The 16,407-nt window shown below is 33.3% G+C and overlaps 2 protein-coding genes across 2 annotated transcripts; one reads left to right on the top strand and one right to left on the bottom strand.

Moving 5' to 3' along the window:
• Nucleotides 1–1,791: 1,791 nt before the first annotated feature.
• LOC125072082 lies at nt 1,792–7,632 on the top strand. The gene is made up of 5 exons (XM_047682592.1): nt 1,792–1,930; nt 3,171–3,298; nt 4,991–5,092; nt 6,485–6,636; nt 7,234–7,632. Exons 1-5 carry the CDS (start codon nt 1,824–1,826, stop codon nt 7,447–7,449), a joined length of 705 nt encoding a protein of 234 aa, XP_047538548.1. The 5' UTR covers nt 1,792–1,823; the 3' UTR covers nt 7,450–7,632.
• A 4,706-nt stretch (nt 7,633–12,338) lies between these two features.
• On the bottom strand, nt 12,339–16,198 carry LOC125072098 (NPC intracellular cholesterol transporter 2). Its single transcript, XM_047682610.1, has 4 exons — nt 16,192–16,198; nt 14,728–14,841; nt 14,106–14,296; nt 12,339–12,858 (listed from the first exon to the last, which is right to left on the bottom strand). The coding sequence occupies exons 1-4, from the start codon at nt 16,196–16,198 to the stop codon at nt 12,718–12,720; spliced, it is 453 nt and encodes a 150-aa protein (XP_047538566.1). The 3' UTR covers nt 12,339–12,717.
• Nucleotides 16,199–16,407: the final 209 nt, after the last annotated feature.

Below are 16,407 nucleotides of genomic sequence, written 5' to 3'. Positions count from 1 at the left end.
GGTACCTACCCAGACGGAATTGCACAAGGCTCTTCCACCAAGTATAAATTTGCAATTAACACAGGATCTAATTAGAAAAAAAATATTCGCATTAAATTATTTATTTAGTGATTAAGATACTAACTATAGAGGTGCTTCTCCGGCAGCACTCGTTTAATGTTATCAAGATTCGATTACGTTAGAGTACTACCTCACTAACTGACGAGCCTCGCCTATTTGTTGTTTTTACACTATAGATCGAATCGTTCAGGTTGCACAGTTTAACGCTCAATTCTTTTCAGTCACTTATGTAAGGCTCCGCTGAATGAATTGTTCAATCAAATACAAATCCTACCGACTAGGTCGCCCGGTCGAAGGCAATCACGCGGAACATCTAATATAATAATAAAACCCTTGTATGATAAATGTTTTAGCATTCTGTACACTTGAATAAAAAATATTTATCTGTGGCGGTTTTGTGTTGCCGTTCTTAGAAAAAAATCAGGTTCTTTTTTTGAATGAAGTAATGCTTCAACACTAAAAAAATTAATTTGGATTCTAAATTTCACGATCTTGTTATTCTTATTTAAAATTTCTTGATAGCATAACATTCTAATAATACGAAAATAATATAAAAATATACAAAACATATCTTTACCTCTATTTTTTTTTAATTCATACCGTTTTGTCAAACTGACAAAGAGCTTCATTGCTCCGGATGAAAATGTATACTTCGCCTAATGACGCGGATTATACTAATCTACACGTCGCTTTATATTTAAAATTGTAAAATAAAAATATCAACTTTGACACGTGTAGCATCTGCTCTTAATTTATTTCGTTAAAGATGGTCTGTTTTGTTTTAGTATGTTTTTTCATTAATTAAGGCTAAAACTTTTTAGTAATAAAATTAAAATGATACGCTCATTAAATCTTGAATAATGTTTTAAATGATAAAATGAATTTGTTTTGATATAATTCAAATATATACATATATTTTTAAACTTTTTTCTTTGTCAACTCTTGTAAACTAACACTAAGGGTTTCGTGCGGGGATGTTGTTGATATCACATTTCGGATCTGGATATGGATAGTTTCGGATACAAAATTATTTTGGATTATCCGATTGTTTCGGATAGGATCGGTTAGGGATATTAGATTATTTAGAAATTGTAAAAGAAATAATTACAAGATGTCCATTTGACTTTATGTGTAATCTATTATTTAGTATTAGGTATAATCACAGAAAATAAACGAATATGTTTATAATACAATTAACTTCTCTCAATATAACACTATGCGAAAACAAATTATAGTAAAAATATTCTTTATCGGTTTCGTTTACGATTACGGATAGTTTTTTATCTCGGATATCCGGTAGTTTCTATTATGTTTAGCGAGCTCCATAACATCTTTGATATAGTACACTGGTTTAGCGTAAATATCCTAGGCTAATAATAAAAAAACTAAAATTGTAAAATTTAGCACACCAAACGTGCAAAATGTAAAACTCGATGTAATTATCAATGGGGAATCGATGGATCCAGTTGAAACAAATGAATTTCTTGGCCTTACTCTTGATGCCAAGATACAGTGGTCTTTCGCCGGTTCTTCTCAGGTCAGGGTGTTCCTTTTTCCGAACCGGTGACAACCCAAGATGAATTTTTTTTTACTACGTATGAAAGGTGACGTCACTTCCTCGACTATTATTATGAGTATTTTAAAAAAATCCCTGTATCCAGAGCCGTACTAAAAATTAAAAAAAAAAAGACTAATAGCGGGTAGTTAAGAATCTATTTGTCATAATATCTACGTTATCGACTCGTAAAGTGTTTTTGTGTAAAATGTTTTACAATACGAGTTTGATGAATAGCAATACATTAGGAATTGTTTGGTGCTACGCAAATCGACAGAGAACTGTAAATGATAACGCTACATTGCCGAAAATATGGTAAGGTTACATTTTTAAACATATGGTTATAACTTAGTGTATGGGTGGACGAGCAAATGAGCCACCTGATGGTAAGTGGTCACCATCGCCCATAGACAATGTCACTGTAATATTAATCATTCCTTACATCGTCAATGCGCTACCAACCTTGGGAACTAAAATGTTATGTCCTTGTCCCTTTAGTTACACTGGCTCACTTTTCAAACCTGAACACAACAATACCATATACTTTTATATGGTGGTACAATATCTGATGAGTGAGTAGTACGTATCCAGATGACTCCGGAGGACCCTAGTAAAAATGCGAGGAATAATTTAAAAAAAAACCCTACCCCCAAGTATTGTATTGTAAGTTTCCAAGTATATTTTCATATAGAACCTTTTTATTCATCACTCATTTAATTTTGTAGCGACCCGCCCCGGCTTCGCACAGATTTTATATAATACACACTATATCACTCAGGAATAATTTAGTCTTGGGTCATTAGAACCGGATGTTATCCCCCTACCTACAAATTTTACCTATTGATAATATTGATATACATTTTAATATTTAATTATATGTTGTTTTTTCTTAGATTAAATAGCATTTAATGTTGTGCTAGTATTGAAGGTGAGCATGATTGAGGTACAGCCTTCTATCAGGTTCAGTCAAAGATGTCATTGTTTTTTATTGATTACAATAAATTGATAAGAATCGTATTTTTTATAAGAAATCCGAAATCATACTAGAAAGAGATAGAGAGAGAAAAGAAGAGAGGGAAACGTCGTCTGGTGGGGCATAACGCTACCGTAAGCGAACAAATATTTCGTTCCAAAAAAATATAACGCTTAAGCCATATTGGGCTTTAACTTGGGAAACGTTTATGGTCAGGTCTCAGATAGCGTTAATTTTATAACCATTAGCATTCAATTATTTTAAACGCACGACAAAATCAAATCAAAATAAACTTTATTCAAGTAGGCTTTTACAAGCACTTTTGAATCGTCATTTAACAAACCATTAAATGCAAAGCTACCACCGGTTCGGAATATAGATTACTCTTTTTCAACATCTAAAAATACTGTCATGTTAGTCAAATATAATTATATATGTATGTTATGTCTCCTGCCTGGAAGTCAACAAGCATTAACTCCACGCTTTTTAATCATCTATATAATCTTGTATCGAATAATATGCCTTCTTTACCATGAATAGTTTGCAAATTAATTAATCTTAATATATAAATATAATTTTCAGTTCTACTATAGAGAAATGGGTTAATCACGACGGTACTCAACGAGGACGGCTGTCCCTGCGGACCTCCACGCTGTTAGTCAACGGCACAGCACGTTTATATAAGGAAGAACTCGACAAGCTATACACAGGTATGTATAAAGATACATTAATATATTTGATTATTTTCATGTCTAGATAGACTGTCGAGGAAATAATTAAATGTCCAACAGTTAGTCATTATCTACACGCACACTACAGTAATCTCTAAAGTAGTATTACATTTGGAGAGTGTTGATCGTAGCTGTCATGCACACCAAGATAATAAAGGTCGTCTCGGCTCGTTTGATTTCGTATTTTTGTACTGCGACAGTCTATCTAGATATAATACACATATAATACACATTTAACATTAGTAGCCTGTAAATTTCCCGCTGCTGGGCTTCCTCTCCGTTTGAGGATAAGGTTTGGAGCATATTTTCGTTGAAATTAGACACATGCAAGTTCCTCACGATGTTTTTCTTCACCATCGAGCACGAGATGAATTATAAACACAAATTAAACACATGAAAATTCAGTAGTACCTGTCTGGTTTTGAACCCGAAATCTGGGTGGCTGTTTTGTTAAGATGCACGTTTTCTAACCACTGGGCCATCTAGACTCTATATATATGAAAATCAAAAGAAAATTAAATCAAAAGATATATGATTTAAACTAAAGTATTTATATTTTACCAAAACCTTTACCAAGTAAAGTTTATTGAGTCGAATTTGGCCAATTATAGTTAAGATTAATTGAATTGTTTTTTTTAATGATATTTTTAGGAGGTCGAGCAAGTGGGTCACCTGATGGTAAGTGGTCACCACCACCCATAGACAATGGCACTATAAGAAATATTAACCATTCCTTACACCGCCAATATGTCACTGGCTTACACACCCTTCAAACCGGACACAATACTGGGTACTGCTGTTTGGCGGTAGAATATCTGATAAGTGGGTGGTACCTACACAGACGAACTAGCACAAAAAACTACCACCAAGTTAATTATTAAATTTCATAATCTAATATTGCAACAATAAATGTCGTTAATTTTACTAAGAGACTCTTAAATAAGTATTCCATGACACAGCTTAATACGCTTTACAATATAGTTGGACGGTTCTAAATTAGTGAGTACTGGACGTGCAGATATAGTTCACGAGCACAAAAGAACAGTATGCGGTCTGTAACTTCGGCTGTAGCTGGAAATCTGAAGCCACATTTTATGCGGTTGCAATGAAGTAAACTTAATAATATTAAGTAAATAAGAGAACCTCGCAGTAGATTCTGAATAGACCCAATTTGACAATTCACGTGAAATGTCCAGAGATATGCGACTTTGATAATGATTATAACATTCGTTGGCTCAGATTGTAAAATATAAGGGAGATGGAGCGCTCGGAGCTTTATAGTCAAGCAACAAAAGCGAATACAAAATGTAAAGCGTATACGAATTTTGTCAGCGTGTTTCGCACCATCAGGAATTTCTTTTGATTTTTTCACTAGCTTTTAATTTTGTATTCGCTTCGATTGCTTCCCTATATTGTGCGCGCCCAATCCTACCTATACCTTTTGTTCGATAATCTGATATTAAATGATACACACATAAATATATCGTATGAATATTAGTCACTTTAATTTTTACACAAGTGAGATGCGAAGTGATTTACAGAATATCTAGCTAAACTAGCTTAGCTTACGAATGTTGTAAAGCAACAAAACTACTTATTAGAGAAATTCGACTAAACTGTATTTTGATTGATTCACTTTCGAAATATTTAATAAAGCGTTATACATTTCAGATTGTATTCAACTGGACAAAAGGATGCTGTATCGTCGCTCGCTAAACACATCTGTCACAGATGATAATCACTCATCTACGCCGGAGAGAGAACATTCCAGAAGTAATTATCTTTTGTAATACTAGCAGCCCAGCCCGTACGACTTCGTGCAGAGAAAATAATGTATTATATTTTATTATAGATTTTTGGAACATCGTCGGCTTATTCACAAATTATTGAAAAATAGTAGAAAACAAATTTATTACAGGCGTTTAAATTATACATTATAAATAACAAGAAAACTAAACACTAAACTCCTACATTAATATATCCTTGAAACAAAAACTTAAGTATAAAAAACAAGACGAAAGAACAAAAAATAATAATTAATTACTCCAAATTAAAAAGAAATAAACTGAAATGAAATAAAAAAAAAAACTTGAACTTGACACAATTAATTAATTAATTAATTATTTGACGTTAATATTTTCTTGAAAACTATTGACACAAATTAGGCAGAGAGGTTAAAATTTTCTTGAAAACTATTGCTTTTATGATTATATATCAATGGAGAATAAATCCCAAGATGTTTATATAACCAATGAGACATTAATAGGGGGGATGGGGCTGAGAATTTAAGAACAGTAGTAATTTTTTTCATACGACAAATACTAAAACTTGAAATAAAAATAATTGTCCAACTATAACTGAACTTATCGGGTCCAACTATAGCTAAGTACCATCCAAGTGATACTCAATACTAAACAAAGTATATTTAATTCCTATCATATCATTAAAATCGGTCAAATCATTAAGGAGGAAAAGAATTACAAATACACGCATATGATTTATAAGATCAAGGAAACCTTGTGACTTCGTGTGAAATTCAAGTGTATCATTCAGATTAGAACGGCCGAATAAATTGGTTTAAAATTTGTGATGATGATGATGACGAGGGCAGATAATCTCAAGGTTGACCAGAGAACTACGGACATATTATAGTGAACGAGCTTGAACGCACAAGTCCACTCGTAATCCGATGGGAAGGCAAATCCGACAAGACCGGAAAGTGCGCAGGAACAACGGCTTTACGTGTTTACCAAGACACGGGAATATATAGTTCCAGTGTTCCAATTTCAAGTCTCCGGGTAATAGCCTAGTAATAACTAGCTTAGCAGTAAAAACTGAGATTTTTCATGTGAAAAACCCAAGATTTTTTTATCGGCCCATCCTGATATTTGAACCTTGCGCTTCGAATTCTGCTACTACACCAACCAAGCAAAATATCTATTCATATAATATAGTCAATAAGGCAAAATATATAAATTTTGAAGTCACTAATTGAAATATGTTATGTGATGGTGACCAGGTTTTAGATATAATATATGACTATATCCTTTTCTGTCAACGATACGGAGGCAAATTTCATGATAATCAGTTAAACAGTTAAGATGTTAAAGCATAACAAACAAACGAATAAACTCCTTTTAACATTTAAATAATAAAAAATTTCAGACACCACGAACAATAACAAACGACGCAGAAATAGAAAACGTCACAGAAGATCGAAAAACAATTCACAGAGATCGCCAGCTGAGGACCGGTGGATATCTGAAGGTTCAATACGGGACGTTAAAAGCTTTGAAACAAATTCTACGAATTCTGACGTAAGACCTTAGATTACACGAATACCATTTATATGAATTTATACGAATACCATTTATATATATATATATACCATATATTATATTATACAGAAATCGGAATAACTGAGAACTGTCAACAAGTATCACTAACACTATAATGTACTTCAATATAAAATAATATTATAATTTATTTCTTTTTTATCTGTGATCTGTTTTTGGACTCAAGCCACGCAGACTGTATTTGCTTAGGGCAACATCGTTCAACTTACTATGTATGCATACAGGAAATATTGTACTATTTTATCGTTTTACTTACAAACACAGTTTAAATTAATTACGCAATTAAAATATAAATATAAGTAATAGTTTATACAATAATTTCAACGATAACTATATTAAAAAAATAATCCAAATAAAAAAAACTGATATATATAATACATACATACATACACATATTCATGTGTGCGTTGAAAGTCTTTAGGCGGTAACGCTAATATTGTAAGGGCAAGTTTAAGTCCAACGTTCTACAATACGTTATTTTTTAATAAAGCTATTTGGACACGAAAACGCGGAAGAGATTGAATCGCTCGATTTAATATTTCTACTACTTTTTTTCAGCTGCACGACGTGTCCTTGCCAAAAACGTCAGACGCAGAAGTCCAAACGACGAAATCGTACATAGCCAATATGAGAGAACAGTATAGCACGACTCGTAATGACGTAAATTTTAACGCCAACTTACCCATGGGCCTAATAATGGTGTACAATGATATATCCCGCCTACCGAGCAAAATAATATATGCCAATATTAATAAAGATGTTCGATTACTTTAAAAGTATGTAATCATTATTGTTACTTTATATTTGTAAATTTAAATGACTTTACTTGCAATTATTTTGTTCCGTCATTTGTTTTTCTTGGAATATTTTTGAACTGATTCCGGACTTGGGGTTGCCAATAAGAAAAATATGTTTTGAAATATTTGTAAAACACTTAAATATAGAATACATTAAAGGAAATTATACTGTTACGCTGTTTTTAATTTTAAACCACAACTACTAATAATTTAATATCTATCTTATATCATAAATGCAATAGATTGGATGGATGTTTGATACTCAATCACGCCAAAATGGCTGAACAGATTTAAATACAAATTTTCATAGAGATAGATTATAGTTTGAAATAGCACATAGATTTTTAACCCGGAAAATTATACCTGAGACCTGACCCCAGAGGGCAGCCGCAAACGAGCAGAGTTTAAGCCCAGACCGTCAAATGACGTTTCAAAATGAGTAGTAACCAGTATTTAATTCTTTGTATTAGGTAGGCGGATGTGACGTCAAGTGCTTGGCAGACGGTTCCAGCTCAAACTGATCATGACTCGAAATGTAGCGTGGTTCTTGTAAACATTCTTAAGTACGCACATCATTTAACAACAGATTAAAAAAATTAACAGACAAAATGATACAAAAATCAAAATTAAAATATTCTTGATTCAAGTATATTTTTGAATCGTCATGTATCGTCAGAAACCGCTTTTGAAACGTCATGTTAAAGTGATGAATTAAATGTAAAATTACCACCGGTTCGGAAAGTTGACTCTACCGAGAACAACCGGCAGAAAACTCAGTAGTTACTCTTTTTCACCAATTTAATTACACAGTACGTCTATAAGGTTCAATTCAGTTTATATATCCTGCCTAGAAATCAATAAATCCTAAATCCACACTTTTTCATCTTTAATACAATCTTGTATTACGTAGGTAATATACGTTAATCGTCAATTTTTTTTAAAACAATCTTGACCTTAACTTGACTTAAAACATTAAACTATGGATGTTATTATTATGCTTTGCAAGTATCAAAATTATATCAATGAATTTCACACTTTAACAACTATGATATCGTACAAAAGTTCGCGGCTTGAATTACAATCAGATCTTTCTAGCGAAAGGGTTCTTAGTTTTTTTTAACGACTGAGCTTAAAACAGTACAAACTACAAAAGCACTTTTATAGTGCTTAAGGATATTCAAAAGAGTTTCTGTTTAACAAAGATGTAGTAAAGTTATTATAGTACGAATCACAATCGTTTTGAATGGATATAGAAAGCAATTAAGAAAATAAGACTCCGTTATGATGAGATGTGTTTTGTAACGCCGAAGCAACTGGAGAGGTATTATAAGTTACTTTTGTATCAACGGCTCTGCAGCTCCTAAACGAATGAACTTATTTTTATTTTTATTTTTTGGAAAGAAGTATAGTGAACTAGCAGAAATGTTCTCGTAAGGAAAAAGCTTTATGACCCCTCCAAGCGGCCTTCCCCTCTCTCTCTTTTTCTATTTCATACTTAATTTTATTTAAACCTTTTTTTTATTATCAATAAAATGTTATCAAAATCGACGAAAAATTTTTACTATATTTGTTACTTTGGCGTTGTTTCCCATGATATATAATCAACGATTTTTCTAATTTGCCTTTAAAATATAGACTTTGTATCCATACATCTTATTTTATTTAAATAATATGATTGTTTTTAATGCATTTCATTCGAAGTAATGCTGACATAACTGTGAATTATCGCGTGGGTAGCAAAAATCGTTATTTTAAATTTTATTTATGAATATTCCCCAACTAATATGTGTGAGCAAAGTATAGCGTTCTAGTTCTTTAATAATCTTAACCCTACTTTAGATTGTTTAGATTCTATATGGATCAGAGTGTTGGGCTACAAAAGGGATGACTGAAAGACAATTTACATGTGGCGGAGATGAGAATGCTGAGGGGGATGTGTGGTGTTACGCGAATGGATAGAGTAAGGAATTAGTACATAAGAGGAAGTTTGAAAGTGGCACCGGTAACCGAGAAGCTATCTGGAAACCGGCTGTCTTGGTATGGGCATGTTATGTAGAGGAATGAGGACCATGTTGATGTGGATGGATATAGAGGAAGTGGATGACCAAAGAAAGGATGGATGGATTGTATGAAAGACGATATGGTTAGAAAGAATATTACTCGTGAGATGACGTCCGACAGAGAAGTATGGAAGAAGAAGACATGCTGCAAAGACCCCAAGTAAAATTGGAATAAGGGCAGGAGGACGATGATGATGACGACTTTAGATTGTTAAAAAAATGCAATCTACAAGAAAACTATCTAGAGAAGCGAAACTGAAAGACTTACTGAACGTCATAGATTAGAAAATTTAAAATAATACCAAAATCTTCGCGCAAATTGCAAGAGAAGGAAGAAATATATAAGTACTCAAAATAAAAAATGACTAGGAAAGATTATTTCAATTGCTGAAATAAGTCATTGAAGGCAAAATATCTCAGATACTCTCATTCTCAAGATTCATTCTTATTCACTTGATAATTACGAATATAAAACATTTATCTATCAGTTGCAATAGGATAGCGAGTTCGTGATAGCGTACAACTCTTGACTTGAGAGGATACATTATACCACGACCCATTAAATAATAAATAAATAAATAAAGAAATATTGGACAACATCACACACATTACTCTGATCCCAATGTAAGTAGCTAAAGCACTTGTGTTATGGAAATCAGAAGTAACGACGGTACCACAAACACCCAGACCCAAGACATCGTAGAAAACTAATGAACTTTTTCTACATCGACTCGGCCGGGAATCGAACCCGGGACCTCGGAGTGGCGTACCCATGAAAACCGGTGTACACACCACTCGACCACGGAGGTCGTCAAACCCATTAGAATGAAAATACAAAAAAAATTGTGTTTACTAAAACCGCGCGGAGCACTAACACTATAAAGGCACATTTTAAAAGGTTTTTTATACAAATAAATATATAATGTTTGAAATAAACACATACATATTGTATTTGAATAATCTTCGTCAAATTATCGTATCATACAGACATGAAAGTTCGACGACAAGGAAAATATCTTACACAAAAGTGCAGAGCAAATACGTCATGCTATCACACCGACGCTATTTTTCAATATTATTATTTTATATATCTAGATAGATTTTCAAAGCTGTAAACGCGTCGAAAAATCAGGCCAATATGTGTCCACTACGTACACGCACAGTAGTGAAGTATTACGCTTGGCGAGTGTCAATCGTAGCTGACGCTGGCTTGTTACTTTTATTTCTTTTGTAGTGCGACATCTCAAAGTTTATTTAAAACTAAGATTATTTTTTAATATTTTTTTTTATATTTTCTTCAAATGTAATAATCAAAATAGAAGAAAATATGAAGCCTACTAAAACAGAACATAACATGATTTAAAAAATAAAATTAGAACTTTATTAAAATCCTGATCGCAGCGCCATCTAGTGAATCCAACCTAAACTATCCAGGCAACCGCACAGGGGGTGTTCAATCTATATATAGTCTCTAACATTCTTAAATTTCCTATTATACTCAAATTTAAAAAAATCTATTAGGATTATTGGTTTTACAGAAGTTTTAATTTAAAAAACATTTCATAACAAAAAAAAAGCAAAGAAAGCTACATGATATTACAACCTCTATACGGTGTGAGAGACGTCCGACAAAAACGGATGTCTCCCCTGACAATGCATTGTTGTATAAAACGTAGAATACACGTCAAAGGATATCGTTAAGGGTATTTGAAAGCAAGCTTTGCGAGAAATTGATACAGGGTCAATATAGCGATTCTTTGTAGTTCCATATCCAGGGACGTTACGGGAACATAATGAATGGATACATCGGAATATTTATCAGAGACTTACAATAAAAAAAACACTTGTATTGTATGACAATTTTATTTACATACAGTCGTGATGGCGGAGTCTTTAGAATACATCGATCTTAACTGAAAGCTGTAGTACCAATAAACTATCATGTACTTAATTTCGGTTTAATAATATACAATTCATCTCTTGCTCGGAGCTGGAAGATCACCTCGTGACGAAACCAGCATCGGATCTGCTACATCTCAATTAAGCGAGCTGCATTATTTTTTTAATCTGTTTTTTTTTTTATTTGCCCTACTTATCAAAAATTGCCACCTATATATAAAATATTCTTTATTCAAGTAGGCTCATAAAAGTACATTTGAATTATCTTGTTACAGTATCGAATTATATGTAAAGCTACCGCCGGTTCGGTTAATGTAGATTAACCGGCATTAACCAAGAATAACCGGCAAGACTTTTAATCTTGTATTGAGTAATATGCCTTATTTATCATTGTTTTTTGACATTTAATTTTATTTTCATAATATGTCATTTATTGTTTAACTTGACTTTTGGTTTTTGAGTGGTCATCATCACCGACAGACATTGGCACTGTAAGAAATATTAAAGAACTTGGCTGACACGCTTCGGCGTGTCTAGACCATTCCTTACATCGCCAATGCGTCACCAACCTTGGTAACTAAGATGCCCCATATGCCTGTAGCTTCATTGTTATATAATAACAATGCCTATATTTTTCTCTACATAGTGTTAAACAAAGTCGCACCCCAACATCATTACGCTTAGATCTTTTGAACTAGGCAACGGATTTTAATGCGGTTATCATAAATAAACAGAGGGATTCAAAAGAAAAGTTTATAAGTATAATACATGCACAAAATAAAACACAATTTTATACGAACATACTTTCGCTTGTTAGTTATTTTTTTATTTCTAACTCATCCATACTTAATAAATATATATATTTTTTATTTTATTTATAAAAACAGAACTAGATTAATAAAACAAATTGTCATCGTAATCGTATCGTCGATTCCTCTATTGAATCTTCTGGAGTTACTCGCGAAGACAGTACGAGACTCGTTTGACTGACGCTAGTTACCTAGGAAGAAGGAGATGAGGCGGAAATTGTAAGTGGCACAAACATTCGCCTCCAATGCCGAATTGTCTGCTTGCATTTGAAACACAAATCAATCAAATCTTGTAATGATCACGCACACACCCAACTATTAAACACACTGCCACTCTTGATACGAGGATTGACAAATTTTGTTTTACGAAGAATCTTCTAGCATTCATGCAAACATTTCAGGCGAGTATAATTGAATTTTCTTATATAAAATGAACTTACAACTAATATAACTACATATTAATGTCGACACTTTAGTCTAAGGTGTCAAGCGTGTTGTGTTTTGTTCGATTTCATGCACGGGATTGACAGCGGGCACGATCCTGATTGGTATTCGAAGACACCACAACGGTTCATTGGTTTCGCCCACAACCCGAAACTCAACTGTCGCAGCTGTGCCCTGGAAAAATAATATTAGCACCGATCAGAACAGAGCCGATTTAACAGGACACTTATATTGTGTAACAAAGGTTCATTTACTTTGTTGATACCGGACGATGAACTCATCGACCCTTTTTTATGAAATAATTATGCGGACGGGCAAATAGGCCACCTGATGGTAAGTGGTAACCAACGACATTAACATAGACATCTACGCCATAAAAAAATGTATTCCTGGTGCTCAATGATTGCTCCAAGGCTCCAACAATCTTGAGAACTAAGTTATTACGTCCCTTGTGCCTGTAGTTACACTGACTCACTCACCCTTCAAACCGGAACACAACAATACAAAGTATTGCTGTTTGGCGGTAGAATATATGATAAGTGGGTTGTGCCTACCCAGACGGGCTTGCACAAAATCCCCACCACCAAGCACCAACCCAAGCCGATGAAATTACGATTAAAAATAATGCAAAGTACCTCCTAAAAAATGTCCACCGTCGACTAACTCGTAATAAAGCTGGACAACTTTTCAGAAAGTATTAAACTCGCGAGCTGAGATTAAAGGATTCATTTTCCGGATGTCCGGAACGAAATTAAAAAAGATTTTAACCGACATGTATAAAGTTTCCGTTATTTATAAAAATTTCGTTGTAATTAAAGATTTTTTAATCAGTTTTAGATTAAGGGAAGACGCTTATGGGTGTTCTTACACGAGAAATTCTTACGAAATTTGACTCTGTTCAAAGTAGTGAATGAAAATATGTTATAAATATGAATGACACTTGCTTTTATGTTTTTAATTTAAAAAAAAAAAACATTTCCCGTACACAAATTTTCCCTACAGTTTTGCCCCTATGCTGTTTGCTGGTTATTATCGTGTACCCATGAAATAAAGAAACAGTTTGTTTTTTTTTACAAAAGACATTAGAAGCGATAAATTAGTTTTTTGTTTAATTAGAAGTTGTCCTGTTTATTTCTCAACTATCAAAGTTTACAACTGCTAATGAGCAGGGTCAGATTATGCATTAGGCAGAGTAGGCAACTGTCTAGGGGCCCCGATTGATCTACAGTCCCCTAGACAGGCAAACATCTCTCCTATTCGAGTGAGGTAATGGCATACTTTTGTCATATAGTAAAAAACCTAATATGCTTAATCCGGCCCAATAAATGTAATGTAATGAGCTCGGACAAATAATATTTATTTCGATATATACAAAATAACTAATCAAACTATATTATTTAGAAAATAAATCAAATACTTACCACAATGAACAATGGTTCGATGTACATTTTCAATGTATACTGAATCACTTCGTCCTTTAGTACCGGACAGTAGGTGTTCGTCAGAAAGTTGCAAGTGACTGCATTGGGTCCTAGATCGTATTCAATATCAATGGTGATACCGAAGTTCACGCTGGCTGTTGCGAGGGTCCTCATACTTCTGGAAGTGCGAGCTGTAAGATGATTAAACTTAGGCCGGGTTTCCAAACGTGTGGAAGACGTGTTGCGTAACATACTCGGCGTTTCCACCAATGCGGAGCTGAGATGTGATCTCGCTAATACGGAACAGTACTCTTAGAAATGTTACTGTTTCGCGGAAGCTTAGCGCAGTCGGTAAGTAAGGATGACATGTTGTAAACATCCGTACTCCGTACAGAGCTAACGTCTCGAATGCGTTCTATTTGCGCATGCGTGCGCACAAAATTTCAGTACATATTTTGATAAAACTCAGCCTGGTGATAAAAATCAATAAATCATCATATAAATAATCCCGAATAAACTAAAACTCGATTTAGATAAATATAAGTCAATATAATCGAGATATTAATATTAAAATGTATCCATCTATAGATTCATTATTTCAAATATAAGATTAATCACGTACTCGCTCTGAAAACAACGTTGATAACAACGTCCTGTAGCTGAGGCAGGAGACAGGGGGGCGTGATGCAGCCTTCCACATGCTGGTTGATTGGGAGGTCACCTTCATTGATAACACCTTTAAAAATAAAATGTTTATTACAAATGGCACTCAATTTAAAGTTTATTTATAAAATGAAATTTTATCGCATGTCATCGAAATTTACCACTTTTGAGGTAAATAACCCCAAATGTGGTAAATTTCGTCGACATGTCATAACTCAGTATATCTTTTCATGATATTTATATTTTAATAGTGTTTCTTTTATACGTAGACTGCAAATGAGACATTTAATAGTAAGTGGCCACCGCTGCCACTAAACGTACAGCCCCAAAGCACTAAAAACTACTGACCAATCCTTATATCAAAGCGGTACCAAAATTGGGTACTAAGAAGTTCGTTCATTGGGCATGCAGTAACACTAACTCACTCACCTTTCAAAAATAATCAAACCAACACTAACTAATATTGTATATTGTGTAGAAGTAAAATAAGTAAAAAAACCAGTCAAAAATTTTGTTACAATATTTGACCCAATATATGTATATTCCTTCTCCAACAGTATTCAGTTGCGTTATCAATTATTTTTTTTAACGTGAATGGTTGCTCAGGTTTTAAATGTTAAGTTTTAGGCCAGAAATAGACATTCAAATTAATTTAAACCGGGGAAGTTGGTGAAAAAAAGTTGTTCAGTTTAAATTAAATTAATCAACAGTATTCTTGTGAGTTAGGCAATCCATTTGCGATTTATCAATGAACATACTATCTGACATATTGTTTAAGTTTTAACTTAATTATTTCTTCGAATAATTATAATGTTTCTCAATAATCCACAGCTTATCTTTCGCTAATTCAATAAAATACGGCTCGAAGGACCATGTGTGGTATTTAAAGAGAAAACTTCGATAGAAAAAATAATAAGACGTGTATAGGTAAACTTCTGTATTCAGAGTGACGACAAAAAAATTACCCTTAAATCTAAGTAAAATCAAGTGACATGACGACGCAATAAGCTTAGCTGCATTTAATTTCTCGCAGGCGCTTAAACACATATAATCTTTACTATATTTCTTATAGTATTATGACTTAACGTCTAAAATCAAAATTCTTATCACATTTTACAGATAAAATTATTTGTAATAGCATCATTGTCATAAAAAATCAAATATTATCAAAAGACATATTATATTTAAAATCAGGTATGCTGTAATATATCAGCGGTGCTGGTTTCATAATTTTTTAATAATGAATCAAAAGTGATAAATTTAACCGGCTGCGTGCCGTGTATTCAGTTTGTGACAAAAGTCCTTGAAATCATCATTCCTCCTTGCCTCCTTAATTTTTGGCTATCACCTGTTCGTTCACATCCATCTGTGTTATATCATACCTCACACAATTCATCCATATCCTCTTAGGTCATCCTCTTACCCTCCATCCCTCTACGCTCATGCTTATCACTCTTTTAGTTAATAATTTTAGGTGTTATAATTTTCAAATAATAATATATATTTAAATTATAGGTATAAAATGTAAAATGCCACACAATTCTGTTCTTTTTTTTTCAAAATTATGCCCTTATTAATTAGTGATGATTGCCATCTTCAACGAGGAAAGAAGACATCGTGAGAAAACCTGCATGTCTGA

This window comes from Vanessa atalanta, chromosome 20 (genome assembly GCF_905147765.1).
Source record: "Vanessa atalanta chromosome 20, ilVanAtal1.2, whole genome shotgun sequence".
Classification (NCBI taxonomy): domain Eukaryota; kingdom Metazoa; phylum Arthropoda; class Insecta; order Lepidoptera; family Nymphalidae; genus Vanessa; species Vanessa atalanta.
The sequence above is the reverse complement of the archived record's forward strand: the minus strand, read 5'-3'. Positions and strand labels throughout refer to the sequence as shown.